The sequence below is a fragment of the Lithobates pipiens genome, unplaced genomic scaffold, assembly GCF_037356315.1.
Source record: "Lithobates pipiens isolate NorthernLeopardFrog02 unplaced genomic scaffold, aLitPip1_a1.2 Scaffold_180, whole genome shotgun sequence".
In the NCBI taxonomy this organism is placed as follows: Eukaryota; Metazoa; Chordata; class Amphibia; order Anura; family Ranidae; genus Lithobates; species Lithobates pipiens.
In genome coordinates, this window is record NW_027507759.1 from 56005 (window position 1) to 81019 (window position 25015).

At 44.1% G+C, this 25015-nt stretch overlaps 2 protein-coding genes across 2 annotated transcripts in view; both read left to right on the forward strand.

Moving 5' to 3' along the window:
* LOC143995697 (uncharacterized) overlaps positions 1 to 25015 on the forward strand; it is a 231617-nt gene that overhangs the window by 43391 nt on the left and 163211 nt on the right. The window lies entirely within an intron of this gene.
* On the forward strand, positions 470 to 20969 carry LOC143995696 (uncharacterized). Its single transcript, XM_077490446.1, has 5 exons — positions 470 to 596; positions 878 to 1129; positions 11064 to 11291; positions 15576 to 15839; positions 20643 to 20969. Exons 1-5 carry the CDS (start codon positions 470 to 472, stop codon positions 20696 to 20698), a joined length of 927 nt encoding a protein of 308 aa, XP_077346572.1. The 3' UTR covers positions 20699 to 20969.

A 25015-nucleotide genomic window follows, 5' to 3' on the forward strand; every position in this document is an offset into this window, starting at 1 on the left:
ACCCCCACCCCCAGTCCTAGCAGTGTCCTCCCCGCTCCGTGTCTTTATATACACCGTCCATGTAGAAGGTAAGTCCATCCAACCCCCACCCCCAGTCCTAGCAGTGTCCTCCCCGCTCCGTGTCTTTATATACACCGTCCATGTAGAAGGTAAGTTCAGTTTATTGGGATGGAGCTGATTCTTCAACAGGGTGGAGCTTCTGCCAACAACAGCCAATCGGTTTTCACATCTCAGGAAAAAAGGACTTGAGAATTCTGATTGGTCGCTGTGGGCAGCCCCCCCCCCCCCCGAGCTCATTTTCCTCTCTCACTATGGGGACTCCATGATCTGGATGGTGGGAATTCTGCTGATGGGTGACAATGGTGGATCTCCAGCTGGAAACACAGACGGGGTGTGAAGATCTCATCCTTCACCTGAGCGGGGAAATCTTCACCCCTCCCCCCTGCACTGATGTTGGGGGATTCCCAGCATGGGGGGCATTTACATCTCCGGAGACTCTTCATCCCAGAAGACTCCCCCAAGAACCACTGGGCGGAGGTCTCCTTTAGAGGGAACTCCTCACATCCTGTTTTGTATCATCCACTTTGTATTACAATGTACAGAATATCTCTCACACAGCAGTAGCCATGTACAATGTTCTTAGAGCCGATCATCCAGATGAGATTGTACAGCGCTGTGTATGGGGGTCACATGACTGAAGACAATGGGTGTGATGTTAGTGGGGGGATTTAGTGTTGGGGGAGGGGTGCACACAGACACAATCTATCTCCTCCAGTCTCCAGGAAGATGTCTGCACACCTGATTATAGGTAGGGATGGGGGAGGGGCATGCTGTGTATATATTGGACCTGATCAATGGAAATGATTGTGTCTCTCAGTTCCAGTATCGGTTCCGCTCCTCCATGTCTCATGTCCCCGGAATGGCAGTGCTGAGATCTCCTGCAGGGTGGAGGAGGGGACTAAGCCGAACATCAGTCTATCTGTGATTGGAGGATCCCAGGAGAGATATTCCGCATCCGCCAATAACATTACAGCCATTGTGGGGTCCCCGGGGCCCTGGAACATCACCTGTACTGTGGAGAATGGGGTCAGCCGGTCGGAGGAGAGCAGAGCCGGGGTCACCTGTCCAGGTGAGGAGATATCGGGGGATGGGCACAGAGCAGGTGGGAGGGGCCGGAAGCAGATAAACACAGAGCTCCGCCTACTGTCTGAATAGAGAATATGAAATATATACAGTAATTATAGATTGATCTCACATGTTTTATTTTTAGTCCTGACCATAATAAAAATACATTATAACATTATTTACAATCATAGCGGCACATAAAATTCCTCTCCCTACAGTCCAAAGTTTTACATTTTTGTATGAATTTCCATTCCCATTCCAGTCTTTTGGAATGATTAGGGATCAGCTTCAGGTTCGGGTCAAACATGAGACTCCCCCAAATCCAGTCTATGGGATGTTCAGTGAAGGACAGGAGAACAAAGTGGGCAGATTTCTCCACTTCTCCCCCAATCCTCCGCCCGGCATTTAGCGGTGATATCACTAATGTCAGTAAATGACAGATCCCTGCCGGCTTCATTCTGTGTGTAACAATCCACCGAGGACTCCGAGTGACATCACTGACATGATGAGGTCATCACCCCTACATGGTCTATGACATCACTGACACAATGAGGTCATGACCCCTACATGGCCTATGACATCACTGACACAATGAGGTCATCACCCCTACATGGCCTATGACATCACTGACACAATGAGGTCATGACCGCTACATGGTCTATGACATCACTGACACAATGAGGTCATGACCCCTACATGGTCTATGACATCACTGACACAATGAGGTCATGACCCCTACATGGTCTATGACATCACTGACACAATGAGGTCATGACCCCTACATGGTCCATGACATCACTGACACAATGGGGTCATGACCTCTACATGGTCTATGACATCACTGACACAATGAGGTCATCACCCCTACATGGTCTATGACATCACTGACACGATGAGGTCATGGCCCCTACATGGTCTATGACATCACTGACACGATGAGGTCATGACCCCTACATGGTCTATGACATCACTGACACAATGAGGTCATGACCCCTACATGGTCCATGACATCACTGACACAATGGGGTCATGACCTCTACATGGTCTATGACATCACTGACACAATGAGGTCATCACCCCTACATGGTCTATGACATCACTGACACAATGAGGTCATGCCCCCTACATGGTCTATGACATCACTGACACAATGAGGTCATGACCCCTACATGGTCTATGACATCACTGACACAATGAGGTCATGACCCCTACATGGTCTATGACATCACTGTCACAATGAGGTCATGATCTCTATATGGCTTATGACATCACTGTCACAATGAGGTCATGATCTCTATATGGCCTATGACATCACTGTCACAATGAGGTCATGATCTCTATATGGCCTATGACATCACCCAGGTTCCCTGATGCCGTTGTTTACATTTAGCACCACGCTAGAATAGACATGTGCAAAAAAAATAATTTGTTTTGTTTAATTTCGTTTTAATTTGTTAATGAATTAATTTTGTTTTGTTATATTCGTTTTCGGATTTTGTTTTGTTTTCTACCAAATTCGAAAAATTGGTCGCATTCGAAAATATTTCTACCGGATTCTAAATTATTTCAACATGGGGGCGTGGCTAACCGCCGAGCTTGATGGACGCCTGAATCCTCAGCTCCTGCACCGACCGGATTATATAACGGAACCATCGCCGCTCAGACTGCTTTTACAATCTCCTAATCACACGGAGAGACTGCCGCTAGACCCAGCTATGTCCCAGACGAACCTGCAAACGAAAAGAATACAGGCCGCCGAAGAAACTGACTGATTACTTTAATCAGCCGCCTGACTCTGAAATCCAATATGGCGCCCGCGGCCCTGCTCGAGAATCATCTTCATACACAGATCTCCCAGATGCAGATGAGCATGTAATATCCACTCCGCTGCACTCTCCCGAATCATCCACACAGTATACTCTCTCCTCGGCCAGTAATAGCCCAGCAAAGGCGCGGATGCGACTGGATTCTGCAGGGCCCAACTCTGAGGTAAGCCCTGCATCCCTCACTATCACACATCAGCCTTCAGCTATTGCGGCCTTCCCTACCTCTGACCAGCCTGTCCTGGACACTACCATGAAGGAGATGCTCATCTCCCTACAATCCTCCATACATGCTGAACTTACATCCATGTTCACAAAATTTTCCTCTCATGTGCTGCACTTAGGCCACAAAATCCAACATGTTGAACATCATATGGGTGACCTGACAAATACAGTCAATGACCTTGTAGATGCCCAAGACCACACGCATGATGAACAACAGTGGCTGAAATCCAAAATGGCGGACCTCGAAGACCGCTCTAGACGTAACAACGTCAAAATCAGAGGTATTCCGGAATCGGTCTTGCCTCATGACCTCAACACATATGCCAGAAAAATGATCTCCACTATCCTGCCAGACCTGTCACCTATGGAGACCATAATTGATCGCATACACCGCATTCCCAAGCCGCCACATCTTGCAGCAACCGTACCCAGGGATGTCTTGATGCTGGTCCATTTTTTCCACGCTAAAGATCAGTTACTATTCAAGACCAGACACCTGAACAAGCTACCCGAACCGTTTACTGACCTGCAGCTATTTGCAGATCTGTCTCAGCATACCAGACAACTGCGCAGACAGCTGATCACCATTACCAAACCACTGTTTAACCACAAGATCCCCTACCAATGGGGATTTCCGACTAAACTAATCGTTACCAGAAATGGAACGAAACATGTCATCACTTCAGTCCCTGAAGGCATAACGCTCCTACAACAATGGGACATCATCCCAGAAGAACATGCTGCATTATCCAATACTCAAAGGGGTCCTTCCCAACCCCTCTATGCCAAACAACCTCCCAATGCTCGCTGAAGCCACTTTTCAGGCGATGATCATTCTTCTTACAATATGCTTACTCCGGTCGGTGCCCTGCTTTGGCAGTGTTCACCACAAACTTTTACCCCACTCATTTAACACAGCCTAGAGTTTAAGGCTGTTCTAAGCTATAGTTCATACCGATTATATCACTGTTCTGTTTACAGTTATTACAGTTGCTACAGTTACCACAGTATTCTATTGTAACCTCTTCTCTCCACCTTCTCCCTCCCTGGTCTACCTTCTTCTTGAGAAATCCACCTGCAACGCCTACAGGAACTTGCATCCAGGAACCATTTGCCATTCTACAGAGACTTCCACTTACCGTGAGTACTACCTACTACTATTACACCTAGCACCCAAGCCTACTATACATTATGCCGAAATTTCTCTCACTTAATACAAAAGGACTTAATCATCCGGCGAAAAGATCTTCCATGTGGAGGACCGCTACTCAATCCAAATGTGACATCCTATGTCTCCAAGAGACACCCCTTTAAAAAAGCTGATGAGCCTCGCTGTACTAACCGCCGATTCCCCCACATTTTTAAATCCTCAGGTCCTGACAAACGCAATGGGGTTATGATAGCGATTAAAGATACCATTACCTTCACTCTACACAACAGCATAGCGGATGAGGATGGGAGATTCATAGCACTGGACTGCACTCTTGACAAAACAAGATACACCATTGTAAATGTCTACTCCCCCAATACTGGCCAAATCAAATTTCTATCTAGATTGATGAAAAAGCTCGAAAAATTTCAGCAGGGTTGTTTCATTATTTGTGGAGACTTTAATGTGCTGCCAGACAATTCGATGGACGCTTCTTCACGGTCTTCCAGACTAGCTTCCCCAATGACCACCTTCACCCGAAACAACAACCTCTACGACATCTGGAGATGTCATCATACCACAGAAAGAGACTACTCTTTTTTTTCTCATAGGCATAACTGTTGTACGAGGATTGACTACTTTCTTGTCGATAAATGGACACTAACCAGATCCACAGACTCGGGCATCGGTACGATAACCTGGTCAGACCACGCTCCAATAACACTCACTGTTACGGATCATCCAAATTCCCCGCGGCACGGGGTAACGAGGGCAGATGCAGACGTAATCCATTCCACGGAACATTCTTCTTATATACGCACTCGTCTTGAAGAATTTTTTAAGATAAAAAAAAAAAATGCTGGCTCAGTCTCCAGTAACACTGTTCTCTGGAATGCTCACAAGGCATTTGTTAGAGGGATCATTATACAGCTCTCTTCACGAGAGAAGAGGAGGAGATCACAGCGCCTAGACACCATTATAGCCAAGATACATGCACTTGATGTGCAAAATCAAACCAATCCAGATCCCAAACTCAAAGACCAGTTAGTTCTCCTTCGACAGGAACTTAGAAATTTACTCCTAGAAACACACACTAAGATCCACACAAAATTGAAAGCACATTATTACACTACAGGCAACAAAGCGGGAAAGGCACTTGCACTCCAGATTAAGGGTCGCTACATTAAATCCAAAATACACCACCTCTTCCACCCCATCTCAAAGCAGAAACTTTTAGATCCGCAGGCTATTGCCGATGCTTTCAGTCATTATTACCAAACATTGTACAACTTGAAGGATGACACTAACACGAAACAACCCTCCCTCACAGACATTAATACGTTCCTACATACCATTGATTTACCGACACTATCTCTACAACACTTAACTGACCTGAATGCACCCTTTACCCAGTTAGAGATTCAAAATACAGTAGCAGCGTTACCTACCAACAAATCACCAGGGCCTGATGGCTTAACCAATGAATACTACAAAAAATTCTGTACTACCTTGGCTCCTTACCTCTCTCAAGTGTGCAATGACGCTGCCTCCTCCTCTTCTCTTCCAGATGAAATGCTTAAAGCTCTAATAATTACGCTGCCAAAGCCAGGGAAGGAACCTGACACACCACAAAACTTTCGCCCAATCTCACTCCTCAATGTAGACACCAAAATATTTGCTAAACTTATAGCTAATCGACTGATTCAAATTATGCCCACTCTGATCCACCCAGATCAATCTGGCTTTACGAAGGGTAGACAAACCTATGAAGCTTCCAGGAGACTAATCAACATAATACACCATGCAGAGACCACCAGAACGCCTTCTCTGCTTCTATCCTTGGATGCAGAGAAGGTGTTCGACAGAGTCCACTGGGCTTATTTAGAAGCCACACTCCATAAATTTGGTTTCCATGGCCATATATTTTCGGCCATCATGGCCTTATATTCCTCCCCGTCTGCACAAGTTTACACTGATGGCATTGTCTCCCGTTCATTCCCAATAACCAATTGCACCTGTCAGGGCTGCCCCCTATCACCACTCATCTTTAACCTGATTATGGAACCCCTAGCAGCACATATCAGAAAATGCGCCACTATAACAGGCTTCAAAATAGGACACCTTAAACATAAAATAAATTTGTTCGCAGATGACGTCATAATGATGCTTACCAATCCCGTGACTTCCCTGGCTTTGGTACAACGTGTTCTAACCAACTTCGGTTCGGTATCATACTATAAGGTCAATGAATCTAAATCTTATATTTTAGACCTAGGTCTTGATGCTATTACCAGTTCTATTTTATGCAATCAATATGCATACCCCTGGGCCGACAATGGTATACCATACTTAGGCATCGTGCTCACCAAATCAACATCCAGATTGTTCCAGTCCAACTATATAGTCGCCAAACAAATGCTAATCAAAGAATTATCCAAACTGACCCAATTTGAACTCTCATGGTCAGGTAGACTAGCAGCCTTTAAAATGTTTCTACTACCCAAACTATTATACACATTTCGCACCCTTCCCATCCCCTTATCCAAAGCCTATCTTAATTCTTTACAATCTATCCTTGCCAACTACATATGGCAAGGTAAAAGACCTAGAAGCAACCACTCTAAGCTTATCAAACATAAGCATGTGGGGGGCATGGGATACACCGACATCTACACTACTTAGCGACTATCCTTTCCCAATTGCAGGAATGGACTAATCCCCCCCACACCACTCTATGGGGTGATATCGAAAATCACGCCACTCCCGGCTCTGATCTTAAAAGCTGGCTATGTAGCTCCTCAGCTTTTGTAACAAATTTACGCCTCTACTCCCCCACTATACAGGCATCGATCTCTGCATGGAAAAGTTTGCTCAATAATAAGTGGATATCGTTTCCCATGAAAGACATACAGATACCCCTACAAACTCTCCAAATTTTGTCCCCCGATCTGACCCTCCCTACATGGCTCACATCACATGCATCAAACACGGCTGAACTTAGAACCCTCACTGACCTCAAAACATTCCCTGAGATCCAGTCCGCATACGGGGCACCCAACTCAGATTTCCTCACATTCCACAGGATACGCTCCTGTCTAACCACACACACTAACATAGAAGGGACACTACCTACCAAACTGTGGAACTTCTATTTCTCCCATAACTCCACGGCTAAAGGCATCTCCCTTATCTACCCATTACTTCAAGAAAAAAACATCTTCTACAAATCCAAACCCTTCTTGGACTGGGAAACAGAAACACACATTCAATTCTCTGACGCCCAATGGCAACAAGCATTAAACTCTGTCTATAAAGCCACACGGTGCACAAACTTATGGGAACTAACAACTAAAATCACACTTCGATGGTACCTAACCCCTCACAGGTTGGCTAAATTTCAACCCTCCATCACTCCATTATGCTGGCGAAATTGCAATCATACAGGGACTTTGATACACATCTTATGGTATTGTCCTAAAATTCGATCCCTCTGGTCAGAAGTCACTCATCTCATACATGAAATAAGTAATACCACTCTTTCCTTGACACCACAACTGGCCATACTTAACATAATACCAGACGATGTCCCCCACACATTTCACACAGTTCTTACTCACATACTTCTAGCTACTAGACTACTTATAACTAGAAACTGGAAATCATCAAACTTGCCTACTATCCTTGACGTCACCACATTGGTTCACTCACACTTCACCTATGAACTGCTGGGAACAAGAGGCCTAGCCTCATCCGTCAAAACTCAGAACAAATGGCTCCCATGGCTCAGATGGTATAAATCTAAGATAAATTGATCATCCACTTGTTGACTATTTTTTCTTTTGTTATTATTCCTGTACGTGAAAGACTACCTGCCATACAACCCTACTCTCAAGACCCCTATCCCTTCCTGATCCACCCCTCTCCTCCCTCTCCTGCCCCATTTCCTATCCCTTTACCCTATACTTCAGTTGTTGCATGGCACATTACCAAATCTTTTGCCTTTTTCCTGATTTACTATCAATCGTATATATGTGCGCCGAGAATATTGTTCCTACTGGCAATTTCTGTTATGATATATTAAGATTGTACCCAATGGAATGTTATTTCTTTTAATATTGTCCATTGTGAAATTCAATAAAAATTAATTTTCAAAAAAAAAAAAAAAATTATTTCAACATGAACAATACACAACTTGTGGCAGGTGATATGTCAAGTGGACAATCCACAACTGGGTCACGTGGCAGGTTATGTGGCACATGTGGCTGGTCACGTGGCACTCCTGGCAGGTGTCGTGGCAAGTGGACAATACACAACTTGGGGTTTGGGTTAGGATTAGGGTTAGGGTTAGGGTTTCCCCTTGAAGAATAAGGCTTGGACTCAGTGATTGGAATAGAATAAAATAATATTTTATACTATTCTGTTCAGTTGTTTTTCTAGTCTATTCTCTTCTATTCAAATCTTTTCTATTCTAATTCATTCTATAGGAAATTTGAATTTCGGAAGATGGTTATAGATATAAAATATATATACAGTATATATATATAATTATATATAAATATATATAAAACCATCTACTGAAATTCTAATTTAGTATAAAAATTTGGATCAAATTCGAATAGAAAATATTAGAATATAAAATAATAGAAAAGAATAGACTATAATAAAATATATATTATTTTAGTTTCCATTGTTTTGACTTATTTTCAAATCTATTCTCAAATTCGAATTTATACTATTCGAAAATTATAATTTCAGAAGAAGGTCATATTCTTCTATTGTATTTTATTACCTTCTATTAAATTCTATTCTGTTCTTTACTATTCCTTTATTTTCATTCTATTGTGTTTATTATTTTTTATTCTATTTTACTGTATTCTTTTTTAGAAATCAATTTATATTTTTTTACATTTTTATTCAAATTGTTTTCAAATTCAACTTTTTTTGAATTCAATTAGAATTTCATCCGAATTCGGTTGAGTTAGTTAGCATTGTAATTCGGTAATTCGGATGCATCTGAATGTCCGAATAATGAAAATTTGTCCCAATTTTGATTCAGAACGAAACTGAATGCACATGTCTACGCTAGAATAATAAATGGGAAGGAGACAAAGCAGTCTCTATTATTCTCACGGTTTTACAGATACCCCATCCCTTCATGTATGACACTGAAATATAATGAATCCCTAACAAAATGCAAACTAATGGCACTTTCAAGGCACCACACCACAGATTACAATTCATATTTTTATCACTACAAACATATTAAAATAATTTTAAAGACAAAAAACATCCTTGCCACATAAATATAAATGATATACTGTAGATATACGCGCACTGCCCAAAAATTCATGTTTTCTTTTTGTTTGTTTTTTAAAGGGGTCATTTGTTATGAACGCAATTTGTAAATTGGATAATTCATATATTGGAAAATCTGAAAATAATAAAGAAAATCCAAAAATTTGAAAGAATAACTAACTAATAATAACTAACTATTAAATTATAGGTGTTGGAATTTCCTTTCAGATTTAGCTGTTAGTGAACGTAATGAATACGAATTTATCCAAAGTTATGAATGATCCGAAATAACGAAAGCCGTATCTAAATAAATGGAACAGAACAAATTCTTTATAAATAATAACAATAATAATAAAAAGTTCTAATTATTATTATTATTATTATTATTATTATTATTATTATTTATTTTTATCAATCCATTACATTCCCTTTGTTTAGATTCGGCATTCATTATTTTGGATAATTTTGTATTCGTTATGTTCACTAACAGCCACATTTGAAAGGAAATTCCAACACCTATAATTTAATAGTTAAGTTATTATTAGTTATTATTTCAGATTTTCAAATTTTTGGGTTTTCGAATTTATGAATTTTTGAGTTTACTTTTATTCAAATTTACAAATATTTGGAAAAAGAAATTAAATGGGTTTTCGTTAATTTGGATATTTCTGAATGTATTACCTTGTCAACATTTGTCAAAAAAACGAATTTGGAACGAAACAAATTGCACATGTCTATAAATGAATAAAGGAGCTGCAGTTACATTGATTGCCACTTACAGATGAACAGATCCCCAGGTGGTAAAATGGGGTATTCCATACAGTAGCCTCCAATGCGTTTCTCTGGGGCAAGGCCGACTTCCTCAGGGAAAACTGGCAACAAGTTCTAAAGATTAGAAACATAATAAAAGTAACAAAATGCATACACCTCCCTAAATACACAGACAGGCTGAGTCATTACCCAAATGTGTACACATTGTAAACTTTATAATTCCTGTCAAAGATATTAGGAACACATGCAGTCTGGACCAGGAGAATGGAACTACGACCATTGCATATCCTTATCTTGGATTTGGAGATGTTCATGCACATGGTCGAGGGGTAGTCCTCTATTTTTCAAGGTTTTCTAGGATTTGTAAAATATAACATTTTTGTAAGAGTTATAAATACGGGAATCCTGAAAATGCTACATTCCTGGCTATCTCTGGTTTCTGTATCTGTAGGTTGTGAGTCTCAGATCCAGAACAAGCAATTCACAAACAATATATTCATTTCAGGTCAGTGGCTCTTGTAGTCAGAGGACCAGTATGACACCCAGGTAACTGGTACTTTAAGAAGGAGAGGGTCACCTTGGCAGCCTCCATATTCCTATAGGACCATTGTGATAAGTCTCACTTTCCATGTCATTACTCTGACCAATCATATCCTGGAATTCTGTTCCCCCAGTCCCCCTCTCTGACATCGATGTGACCTCCTCCTGTCTCCCGGATGGGAGCGCAGAGGCCGAATGTTCGGTGAAAGGATCAGATCCGCGTTATTCCTGGAGTTTGGATGGAAGATCCGTCTCCTCACACCGCCGGGTAACTCTTCCTCCTCCGGTCTCCGGAACCCTCCACTGCGATGTCACCAATCAGATCAATAATCTAAGTAGATCCATCAACATCTCCTGTCCAGGTGAGTGAGAGACCGAGACCTCTCTGGAGTTTATATATCCATCCTAACACTGACACAACACCGGCTCATTCACACCAGCAGACCAGATTATAACACCGCCAATGGTGTGTGATGGGAACAAAACCGGGCATTGCTCTGATTACAACACATTGTACTCTTTCATTTTCTTGTTACTTGACTGGTGTAGTGCTGAGATGTTCGGTGCCCAGCTAAATAACCATAACAAAACCACCCCATGAAAATAATAACTTAAAGAGGAAGTAACCCTGATGGGTTTACTTCCTCTTTGTCTCCCTGCAAAGGTAAAGCATAATGTGCTACTATACATGCCGCTAACGGCTATAGTGCGCCTGCACACCACTGCGCCGCATGCGCCGTAGACAGCTGTCACTGTCTTTTAGTAAATATCTCCTAAACAGTGTAGGTTTAGGAGATGTTTCTTGGACCTAAAGGTAAGCCTTAATCTAGGCTTACCTGTAGGTCAAAATGGTTTGTAAGGGTTTTTCAACCACTTTAACCTACTAAATTTAATTAAACACATGACACCTTCTGGATTAAATGGCCAACAAAGGCCCCTTTATTAAATCCGAACCATAACTGTATCAAAAATAACTTTTATTAATATATATATAACAAAATATTTCAAACAACATACCTCCTTCTTGAACCTTCAGCTCGATGACCGATAGTCCAATTACCAATTAGGGAAAGGTACCCATCCCGAGATAGGTCTCAACCCATACCACACCAGATAGTATATATCCAGATACATATATCTACCACCACCATTCTGACCTTCAGGAACCAGAGATCCCTGCCACAGATGCCCACCAGTGATCCCTTACACATGGGAGACCCGCCACAGCCGCAAAGCCCGCTGGAGACCTTCCTGGAGCCCCAGGAACCACATATCTATTCCCACCGCTGACAGGTGAACCCCATCTCCCCTCAAATAAATGCCATTGTACCCCTCTAATTCCAGATGCCAGGCCATCCTCCCTCCGTTCCTGACCACAAACTTCGCCACAGCCTTGTTGACCTTTATCCTTGTTTTATTGATGCGGCCCACTTACAGGGCCCCCCGCCATGTTGCCCTCCTGATATGACTGTATCAGGAAACGCCAATCAGAGTCGAAGGAAATCCCACTTGACGTCCCTAATCGGCTCCCTTGAAGTCCGAAGGCAAAGGTCGTTGCCCCCAACATGTAATAATAACACATCCGGTGGCCTGTCCAAGTGAACGTACCATTGTATTTCCAGATAACTGTGGACCATAGCATACCCGCAATGACAATCCACCTTACCCTGGCCTCTTCCCTGGAGAAACCCAAATGACGGCCCTCTGGTCTGACCAATACGCTCCTTTACCCCCAGTGTACATAGGAATTGCCCAGGATCCACATCAGACAGGTAGGGGCTGAAAAGAAAGAAAAACACAGAAACATAGACCCAGAGGACAATCAGCAATCACATACCCGTCATGCAAGTACCCAGAAAAGACAGCCCCTGGCACACAAAACACACACATGACAAACACCATATAGGACTTGTGACGGATCCGATCCCACACTCCGATTGAGTGCTTCCGTCAGTACATCCCGCTTCCTCCAATCTGACTATCAGCGAGATATATTATCATAGCTGCACTGTATACAAGTCTAGCCGAAAATAGCTTGTAGAATCTTGAATGCCTTTATTGGACAGAATCCAGTGCCTTTTATACACATTTTACACAAGGGGTAGATAACGAGGTAGGGCTGCTCATGGATACTCCCCCCTCCCCTATAGCAACAACATAAAAAACAATTACACAATTAACATGTTAATTAAGCCAGCACTTAAGGCAGCCTAGGTGACCAGACAGTCAATCTCCAGAGATCAGTATGATTAGCTCTTTTAAGGATTGTGTATTGTTCAAAATTAACATTCAAGAGAACAGTCTCGCAAAAATGTAACAAAAGAAAGATTAATATATCAATACCAAAAAAACAGGGTGAATTTGGACAGAAAAGGGTCCTTGCAGCCAGTGTCTGAGACAGGACTCCCCCTACCCTTTCTCCCCTTACAGGAGATGGGGCGGACATACAACCTGAAACGATGAGACTCCCATCGCCCAATCCGCTGTAGTATTTATCACTCAAACCCCAGCATGAGGCCTCCGTTGCCGCCCCAATTCTGAAAGAATGGGACGCATAGTCACCAACTGATAACCCCCACTTCCAAGCACTTCTTGAAGATCACCACAAACTGATATTGTGACAACGGCAAACCAGTTTCATGAATCAACAAAGGACCACTACCAGGAGGCCGTAAAACCGACCACTGCCGTATAACCTTGACCGGGCATACTGCCAGACCAGGCTCACTCCCCAAAATTACCTTGATCCCTTTCCCCAACTGATCCGTCTTGGACTTGTGTACCAGCATACATTGCACACATGCAGTTGTGGGGTGGGCAATGCCTCCAACACCTATGATTTGTTGTCAGCTTTGATAGCTTTCAGGCAGGATAGCTTGAATGGTTTTGGACTTGTGTCAGCCCTACCTAGGAGGGAACCCTGGACACTGGCAACCAACCCTTCACCACTGACCACACCACAGAACAAGTCCTAATATAAAATACAGTTTTTATGCAGAGGGACAGAGATAAAAAGACCTAAACAGAGACCCAACATTCAGTAGAAGAGGTCATACACATACATAATGTGAGGAAGACACCAGAATGAGCTGCTTCATAAGCTCAAAATTTATAATTGTGAGACCTTCTATTTTCCCACAATAAATCTACCAGGACATTTGTAGATGAAGATGTAGATGAAGCCCAATTCCAGCTAAGACTTTTTATAAACTATTATAACAGAGATAAGTAGAGTTAGAACTTCTGGCAGTTTTTTATTGCTGTCTTGCTCCATATTGGAAGGATTTCCTTTCACTTCCTGTGTGGTCACCATGATAGGAAATGAGGGGAAATCTCCCCAATGGGTAATAAGGAGGACACCAACAAAGGATAATTTTATTATGAAGATATATTTTTACAGTATTGCCAAAACCAATATTGATCAAGGTAAAGACAAACAAACTACAAGTATACTATACTCTCCTATTAAATTCCGTGGTGGGGACAGGGAGCCAGTGGCAGGAACTTTAAGGGTGCTCCCTGCACCCTTGGCTGTCTGTTTAGCATGCGGAGGGAGCGAAGAGCAGAAGGAATAGCTGATGTAGTTAAATAATTAGTTCTGGAGGTTTACCAGTTTCTGATATGCCCTTAAATTTCATATTATTCCTCTGGAGCGATCCTCTAAATCAGCCACTATCACTTGGATGAATCTGATTTCTTCAGTATGGTAGTCATAGGCATCTGCCATTTTGTTATAAACTGGGGTATGTTCTGTCACCACTTTTTACAGATCGGTCGTGCATTCCTCTACCCGATCATTTCTTTTTCTAAGGTAGATATAGAGGAGCGCAGTTCATTATGAAAGTCTCTTTGCAAAGAAAGCAGAATGAAGTTTAGTGTGTGCTCAGATGCTGGCTGGTCACTGGCAGGGAGGGCTGTTAGGCAGTCTGAGGGATTTCCTCAGGGTTTGTGCGTGTCTTGACATCCCAGTCCTGCTTCTTAAGCAGTGGTTCCTTAGCAGGGGAAAGTGCTGGGGACAGTGCAGCCCGCTCACCTCTATCTGAAGGTGATTGTTGGGGAGAGGTAGGCTCTGATGTGATATTTTCCATGGGCTCCGAGTTGTCTGCAGGTCCCTGCATGATGCCTGTGTCCTATGAGGGATCACAAGGTGCCGCACCGGTGCCATCTTTGAATGATTGCATGGCCGGCTGTGGGAAATATTCGGTGAGGTGGCGCAGCTTGTGGAGGCTGAGGTATTTTCTCTTGGACATACCGTCCATTCGCTGAGGATTAGGGCTCCCCTCCGGTGCATCAGGGAGAGGGAGCTGCTGCTGGTAAGTCCTGGGAGCAGCTGTTTGTCCCGGGGCTGAGCAGAGCTGGGTGGTTAAGCAGCCACCTTGCTTCATGGCTGGCCACGCCCCCCAGGAAGGAGTAGATTTTTATTGGCTGATGGTCCTCTCCTGTAGAGATCAATCAAAGCCTAGGAATCCCAATCACACAATTGGCCCCTTTAGTATCTTGCAATAAAAGTTTCTGCAGCAAAGATATTTCAGGAATTCTGTGACTTTTTATGACTGTAATGGATTGGGGTGGACGGGGTATTACAGGGGAAATCATATTTCATTATAGTACAATGTTACAGATCTCCCCATCTCTGTGTCTCTCAGTTCCGGTATCAGATCCAGTCCTGGATGTGAGGTGTCTCCAGAATGACAGCGCTGAGATCTCCTGCTGGGTGGAGAACGAGACTGACCCCTCCATCTACCTGACTGTGAGTGGAGGATTGGAGGTATATGATGTCACCAGCTCAGAGCGGACAGTCCGTGTCACTGTGCCTCCTGTGTCACCGCCCCATTCCTGGAATATCAGATGTTCAGCAAAGAACAACATAAGTGAGAGATCCACCAATCAGACACAAGACGCTTGTCCAGGTGAGTGATGTGTGTCCTTTCCCTTCCCTTTAGAAAGGCCCGGAGTGAAAAGAAAGAATGCACTAGATGTAGGGCCTGCATGACAGGGGTTAAAAGGGGCTTGTTAGGACCTAGTTAAGGGCACAGGATAGGTCAGTAGTTGTAGGGGGCGGGCTTTGAGCGGGGAGGAGAAAAAGTTATATTTTTACAGGAAAGGGAGGGCTTCGGTTAGCAAAATAAAGTGAAGGAGCAACTTCCCACCTTCCTGCCCTGTATAAGGTGGTTTGGAACCAATTACGGACTCTGGGGGTCTTTCTAAGTAAGATGGGTTTATGGCGGTGTGCAAGGTCCTTTTTAGGTTATCTGGCCACCAAAAGGTATGGTGTAGGGACCCGCCTGAAGCACGGCTCCCAGGTGGTGGATGTGTACCTGCTAGTTGTCTCTGAGTTGGTTTTTGCGGCTGGAGGCCGGTGAAGTGACTAGCAGGTACTGTCCTGGTTATTTATGCCTATTAGGACCTTGCATCCTTTGCTCTTTAAATAGTCTGGTCTGGTTTGTTATGTAATTAATGTTATTTATATTTGTTAATAAAAAGGCTGCTATGGTCAATTTACTCCAATTGGTGTAGTGTGATCATTAAGGGAAAAGGTGTTTTTATTTTTTATTTTTTTTAGTATAGCAGTAACAAGACATATTTAATACCATAGTCATGGATTTGAGTCATAATTCCTGGCAAAATAGCCCAATTTATTGATTGCTATTTATAAATATACACAGTACATATATACTAATACCTCCCAACTTTTTGAGATGGGAATGAGGGACACCTATTAGCAAAAGTATGTGGCCATAGGGCACACCCCCTGCCGCACCCCCTTAAAGTAGAATTCTACAAAAAAAAATATTAGTTAAACCCACAAGTGTTTTTTTTACCACTACTATTCCTTTATATTGGCTTTTAGAATTTACAAATGCAGCAATTTAGAATTTGGATGAAAGGTTTATCTTTGGGAAACGCTTTTTTTAAATAATACATTTTATATACAATTATATAGATCACACCAAAATGAGGGACACATGAGGGGGACAGAGGGACACTCCCTCCAAATCAGGGACACTGATATTGGCTGACAGCCAATAATGGGCAGTGGAGGAATCCCCCTGCCCCACAGCATGCCCATTGCATACATGCAGTTGTGGGGTGGGCAATGCCTCCAACACCTATGATTTTGTTGTCAGCTTTGATAGCTTTCAGGCAGGATAGCTTGGGTGGTTTTGGACTTGTGTCACCCCTACCTAGGAGGCAACCCTGAACACTGGCAACCAACCCTTCACCACTGACCACACCACAGAACAAGTCCTAATACAAAATACAGTTTTGATGCAGAGGGACAGAGATAAAAAACCTAAACAGAGACCCAGCATTCAGTAGAAGAGGTCATACAAGTACATAATGTGAGGAGGACACCAGAATGAGCTGTTTCATAATCTCACAATTTATAATTGTGAGATCTTCTATTTTTCCCCCAATAAATCTACCAGGACATTTGTAGATGAAGCCCAATTCAAGCTAAGACTTTTTATAAACTATTATAACAGAGATAAGTAGAGTTAGAACTTCTGGCAGTTTTTTATTGCTGTCTTGCTCCATATTGGGAGGATTTCTATGCACTTCCTGTGTGGTCACCATGATAGGAAATGAGGGGAAATGTCCCCAATGGGAAATAAGGAGGACACCAACAAAGGAGAATTTTATTATGAAGATATATTTTTACAGTATTGCCAAAACCAATATTGATCAAGGTAAAGACAAACAAACTACAAGTATACTATACTCTCCTATCAAGTTCCATGGTGGGGACAGGGAGCCAGTGGTAGAAACTATAAGCGTTGTTGCAGTCACACTTGTGACTGGGCCCTGTCGTTCTGCTGCTGTGGAGGGGGTCCAAGACCCGGCATCTCTCCCTGCACCCCTGGCTGTCTGTTAACATGTGGGGGAGCGATGAGCAGGAGGAATAGCTGATGAGATTTAACAGTTTCTGGTATGCTTTTAAATGTAATATTATTCCTTGTGGAGCGATCCTCTAAATCAGCCACTATCACTTGAAGGAATCAGATTTCTTCAGTGTGATGGTCATAGGCATCCGCCATTTTGTTATAAACTGAGCTATGTTCTGTCACCACTTTTTCCAGGTCGGTCGTGCATTTCTCTACTCGGGCATTTCTTTTTCTAAAGTAGATATAGAGGAGCACAGTTCATTATGAAAGTCTCTTTGCAAAGAAAGCAGAATGAGCTTTAGTGTGTGCTCAGATGCTGGCTGGTCACTGGCAGGGAGGGCTGCTAGGCAGTCTGAGGGATTTCCTCCGGGTTTGTGTGTGTCTGGACATCCCAGTGCTGCTTCGTAATCAGAGGTTCCTTAGCAGGGGAAAGTGCTGGGGACAGTGCAGCCCGCTCACCTCTATCTGAAGGTGATTGCTGGGGAGAGGTAGGCTCTGATGTGAGATTTTTCATGGGCTCTGAGTTGTCTGCAGGTCCCTGCATGACGCCTGTGTCCTATGAGGGATCACAAGGCGCCTCACCGGCGCCATCTTTGGATGATTGCATGGCCGGCTGTGGGAAATAGTCAGTGAGGTGGCGCAGCTTGTGGAGGCTGAGGTATTTCTTCTTGGACATACCATCCAGTCGCTGAGGATGAAGGCTCCCCTCCGGTGCATCAGGGAGAGGGAGCTGCTGCTGGTAAGTCCTGGGAGCAGCTGTTTGTCCCGGGGCTGAGCAGAGCTGGGTGGTTAAGCAGCCATCTTGCTCCATGGCTGGCCACGCCCTCGAGAAAGGAGTAGATTTTTATTGGCTGCTGGTCTACTCCTTTAGAGATCAATCAAAGCCTAGGAATCCCGATTACACAATTGGCCCCTTTAGGATCTTGCAATAAAAGTTTCTGCAGCAAAGATATTTCAGGAATTCTGTGACTTTTTATGACTGTAATGGATTGGGGTGGACGGGGTATTACAGGGGAAATCATATTTCATTATAGTACAATGTTACAGATCTCCCCATCTCTGTGTCTCTTAGTTCCGGTATCAGATCCAGTCCTGGATGTGAGGTGTCTCCAGAATGACAGCGCTGAGATCTCCTGCTGGGTGGAGATCGGGACTGACCCCTCCATCTACCTGACTGTGAGTGGAGGATTGGAGGTATATAATGTCACCAGCTCAGAGCGGACAGTCCGTGTCACTGTGCCTCCTGTGTCACCGCCCCATTCCTGGAATATCAGATGTTCAGCAAAGAACAACATAAGTGAGAGATCCACCAATCAGACACAAGGTGCTTGTCCAGGTGAGTGACGTGTGACCTTTCCCTTCCCTTTAGAAAGGCCCGGAGTGAAAAGAAAGAATGCACTAGACATAGGGCCTGCATGACAGGGGTTAAAAGGGGCTTGTTAGGACCTAGTTAAGGGCACAGGATAGGTCCGTAGTTGTAGGGGGCAGGCTTTGAGCGGGGAGGAGAATAAGTTATATTTTTACAGGAAGGGGAGGGCTTTGGTTAGCAAAAGAAAGTGAAGGAGCAACTTCCCAACTTCCCAACTTATTCATGTGGTTTATATTTTTACATTCTTAGCTGTGCTTCATATAAAGTCCCAACTTTTCTTTTAGATATTGTATATACATTAGGGATGGAGGCAGATGAACGTATCCATTCATTGCCTCATTCAAAGTCCCAAATCCCCCTTTCCCCCTTTTTTGATGACATGATTCAGGGATGGAAGCACATTAGCTAAGGTAGCATACAGTCTATTAATTGTATTAACTATATTGAGGTTTCACTATTGCAGGGAGACTTTTGCTGGACATTTTGGATTTTTTGCTATTAGTTTGTGTTTTGTTTTGTGGACTCCTGGGTTCTGCATCCTCGGGAGCTGCGATGTTTGGTATAGCCCCTCCCTCTGCCTCCCCCCTTGGTTGGGGTGGTGGGTGGTGCACCCACACATAAACGCCATGCCCGTGCACCGAGTGTGTGGCGTCACATGAGGTCGGGCGTCCACGTGCGGCGTTGTCAGGGCGCCACGTGCTGTTAAGCTTGTTTGTCTATCAGGTTTTGACACGAGGGAGGACTTTGAGAGCCAACTGTTGAATGACACTGTGTGTCCGGGTGGTGGCTCCGCCTTCCTTCCCTCTGTTTCATAACGCAGTGTGGCGTTGGCGGCATACTGCGGTTATCCTTGGCCATTGGGACTGCATGCTGGTGGAGCACACACCTCGCTTTGATTTTGAGATACACACACACACCGGCTCCCATGATCTCCTTTCGAGATCTAAGGCAAATATACATTCTTATTTTTTCATTCATTTTTTATTTCTCCTCACATTCGTTTGGGCTGTCACACTATAGCCCTCACTTGGCTTGGGCTGGTTCTGCCCAAGAACGGCCCTTTTTTTGCACTTAACACAATCACACTTTTACATTTCATTTTTATTGATTTTTTTTACTTTTTATTATTTCTAACAGTACATCTTATGGGACTGGTACACATACAGCATCATTTATTCTATTATCTTATTACCAACTGTGAATCACAACGTCACTATCGCTCCACATGCTGCATCCCCGGGCCTTGATGTGGCCGTGTTTATGTTGCCTCAGCTCCCGTGGGAGGTATGACTTCCCCATGGCGTCCGCAACCTCTAATACTATTATCTTATTACTAGCCTGTATTCTCTGGTAAGAGTGTTATACGTTATGTATACACTTGTACTTTTGCTTTTGTTTTCCTCGGTGTCCAGTGATTGTTCACCCTGTTAACCCTTTATATTATTTTATTATTACAGATGATGCGACTGCTCCTGATGAATGGGACTCCCCCAAGAAATGCGTAGAGCCCTAGCCTTATGCTACATCTATTAATCACGTAATCTTGAGATGCCGCAATAAGTGATATCAACTTATTTTTTGCTAATGTTTATCAATTGATTATTATTGCTATGGTTGTGTTTATAAATCAGCATAATCGCTTTACCGTGCTACCAGGTTTTTACTATTTATAGACTGGTTTTGAATTATGTTATTAACCTAATCATGCTGTTCATGAACTAGTATAAACTAGTATAATTGTACTATCATGTATCAATATTCTTTTACTTATAGATTGGTTATCAATTGTGCTATTATCATTTATTTAATGTATATGCTTTTTGGCATCCTTAATCATGTGGTTTCTATTTTTACATTATTAGCTGTGCTTCATATAAAGTCCCAACATTTCTTTTAGATATTGTATTAGCAAAAGTATGTGGCCATAGGACACACCCCCTTAAAGGAGAATTATACAAAAAAAAAATGATTAGTTAAACCCACAAGTTCTTTTTTTACCACTACTATTCCTTTATATTGGCTTTTGGCATTTACAAATGCAGCAATTCAGAATTTGGATGAAAAGTTTAGCTCTGGGAAACACCTTTTTAAATAATACATTTTATATACCATTATACAGATTAGACCAAAATGAGGGACAAATGAGGGGGGCAGAGGGACACTCCCTCCAAATCAGGGACAGTTGGGAGCTATGTATACTTCATTCATTTCTGCTTTTCTTTTTTTCTACTTTTCTAATCTTCCCATAATGTGATTTCCTGGACCTCCCCATGTCAACCTACTATGGGTCAGCTCTGCCCCCTCTGACCCCTCCAGGACCACCTTTTTCCTAGCCCATAATGGGCGGCTGTCTGCCCACACCAGTGTTCTTTTTTCGTCCTCGTTCCAGACACCTTTTAAAGTTTATTTATTTATTTTTATTTTGTTTTTATTTATTTATTTTTTCACCATCCATCCTGTTCGGGTTCAGCCTCTCCCTTATCAGAAGACCCCCCCATAGAGGCAGTAAATCTCCTGAGGAGTGTGGGTTCCCTTGGTGCTGGGATAAAAAGGTGCAGTATAAATGACTGTGTATTACTGGCAAAGGTCACTGGCAGTATAAATGACTGTGTATACCTTCATTAGGCAGGTGTTGGCACTCTCTCCTTCCATGTTTTGTGTGTTCAGGCAGTGATTTGGCTCGCTGGGTCTTGTAATTCACCACCTCCACATGTATTCCTTTCAGGAAGCTCAGTTGAGCAGGTGAGGTCAGAGGTGGCTTCCTCTTGGAAGACCTAGCAAACTGCTGATTAGGGATGAGCTTGATGTTTGCGCCAAATTCGTGTGGCGCTCACGGCCCACAATGCACTGCGCCATCGCAGTGCATTGCTGGCTCATGATTGGCCAAGCATGCACTGTGGCCCGCAATGCTTGGCCAATCACAGTGCCGGCAGCGAGGAGAGGCATGATTGGCCACAGGCAGGAGGCCTGTGGCCAATCATAGCTCAGGCTGTGTAGTACACACCCCACACTATATAAGGCCGCCAGCGTGGCAGCCTTGTGTAGTGTGTTGGCGTCTGTAGGAGTTAGTGGGTGTTCTCTGTGTACCTTCAACACATTATACACCGTTCGTTATTGGCCGATTTAGCGTTCTTGCTCTTCTGTAATTGAGCTTTTAGCAATCTGCAGGAGTTTGTGGGTGTTGTCTGCATGCCCTGACCACAGTATACACCATTATATCCACCTATATAGCTAGCTATATTGCTCTTCTGTAATAGAGCTTTCAGTCAGTTGTAGGAGATTGTGGGTGTTGTCTGCATGCCCTGACTACAGTATACACCATTATATCCACCTATATAGCTAGCTATATTGCTCTTCTGTAATAGAGCTTTCAGTCAGTTGTTGGAGATTGTTGGTGTTGTCTGCGTGCCCTGACCGCAGTATACACTATTATATTCACCTATATAGCTAGCTATATTGCTCTTCTGTAATAGAGCTTTCAGTCAGTTGTAGGAGATTGTGGGTGTTGTCTGCGTGCCCTGACCGCAGTATACACCATTATCCACCTATATAGCTAGCTATATTGCTCTTCTGTAATAGAGCTTTCAGTCAGCTGTAGGAGATTGCGGATGTTGTCTGTGTGCCCTGAGCGCAGTATACACCATTATCCACCTATATAACTCTTCTCTATTGAGCCATCTGCCGTCTGCAGGAGTTAGTTGGTGTTGTGTGCCTCCAGCACAGCACAATATACACCGGTATCTACCCTTTAATTCCTGTTCTATAATAAAGGCATCTGCAGGAGTTAGTGGGTCTTGTGCCTCCAGCACAATATACACTACCCAATTGCTGGTTTTCCCATCTCCCTTCAGGCCATTACCATGTCTGAAAGGACAACAAGGAGAGGCAGACAGGCACGAGCCGATAAAAGAGGGTAAGCAGGCTCTGTGTCTAGAGACAACAGTGCTGGTTGTGGACGTGGTGCATCGTCATCAGCACGTGGCCATGGGACACGCTTGTCCTTATTTTTGGCAGCTGGATGTGTTGAGCTGCATCATGCCGAAGACTTGGTAGAATGGATGACCAAGCCCTCTTCATCCTCCTCATCCTCTCTCATCCAGGCTCAGGGTACTAGCAAAGCAGCTGCCAACGCATCGTCTTCACTCATCTCAATGTCATCATCAGTGACTCCTTCCCTAGACCCACCACGTCCTCCTGTGGAGTCCCCTGAACTCTTTGAGCACAATGTTGGGTACATGCTCCAGGAGGATGCCCAGTGTTTTGTAGGCTCTGATGATGATACTTAGCTAGAGGAAGGCAGTAGCGTTAGCGCAGAGAGAGGGGATGCTTAAGAAGGACAGCAATCTGGCAGTCATGTTCCACAAGTTGCAGCATACTGCCAGGTTTGCTCCAGCGATGAAGAGGGAGGGGATGATGAAGGCAATGGCTGCACGTGGGTGCCTGGTAGGAGGGAGGAGGAGGAATATGTCCAACAAGGCAGGATGCCCTCTGGGGGCCAGCTTAGGGGCAGCACACTGACTGAATCACACCGCAGAGCTCCACCTGTGCAGGGCACGTTATTCTAAAAGTTCTTTGGTGTGGGCCTTTTTTGAGACAAGTGCATCAGATCGCACCGCTGCTATTTGCAACATATGTCTCAAGCGTATCTCGCGTGGCCAAAACATCAGCCGCTTGGGCACCACATGCTTGACAAGACATATGTTGACCTGCCATGGAGCTCGTTGGCAAGCGTACCTCAAAGACCCACACCAAAGAACAAAGCGGACCTCTCCTTGCTCCTCATCAGCTGGGATCTCCAACCTCACTAGACCTTTAGTCCTCTCTGAAACCTGCTCTGAGAGGAATGAAGGTGTAGAATTAAGTGTGTCACAGCCAAGTGTTTGCGGGCACTCTGCTAGCAGTACACCCACATCCGATTATAGCAGGCAAATTTCCCTGCCCCAGCTGCTGGACCGTTGAAAGAAGTTCACTCCCAGCCATCCACATGCCCAGCGGTTGAATGCTAGCTTGGCTAAATTGCTAGCACTTCAACTGCTGCCTTTTCAGTTGGTAGACTCGGCCCCCTTCCATGAGTTTGTGCAATGTGCGGTTCCTCAGTGGCAGGTCCCCAAATGCCACTTTTTCTCACGGAAGGCAATTCTGGCTCTCTACCGGCATGTGGAAGGCAATCTCCTTGCCTCACTGGACAGGGTGGTCAGCGGTAAGGTGCATATTACCGCTAACTCATGGTCCAGCAGGCATGGACAGAGACGTTACCTGTCTTTCATGGCTCATTGGGTCACTCTTCTGGCAGCTGGGAAGGATGCAGGACAATGTGCAGTAGTGTTGGAGGTTGTTCCACCACCATGCGTCCAAAATGCTGCTACTGCTTATGACACACCTCTCTCCTCCACACCCTCCTCTTCTTCTTCCTCCATGGCCTCTTCCAGTGCTCTGTCCTCAGAACCAGCAGTGCTCTTCAAGGGGCTACGCAAGTACGCAGGCAAAACAATGCCATGCTGTGCTTGCGATGGTTTGTTTGGGGGACAGGAGCCACACTGGGGGAGATATTTTGTCAGCTCTGCAGGGGCAGGCCGAGAGGGGGTTGACACCACACCAGCTTAAGCCAGGAATGGTGGTTTGCGACAATGGCACCAACCTCCTCTCCGCCCTCTGACAGGGACAACTGACCCATGTGCCCTGTGTGGCTCACATCCTTAACCTAGTGGTTCAGCAGTTCTTGGGCAGGTACCCAGGCTTACAGGATGTCCTGAAGCAGCCCAGGAAAGTCTATGTGCATTTCTGCTGATTTAATGCCTGTGCTTGGCTGGCTGAGCTCCAAAAGGAGTTG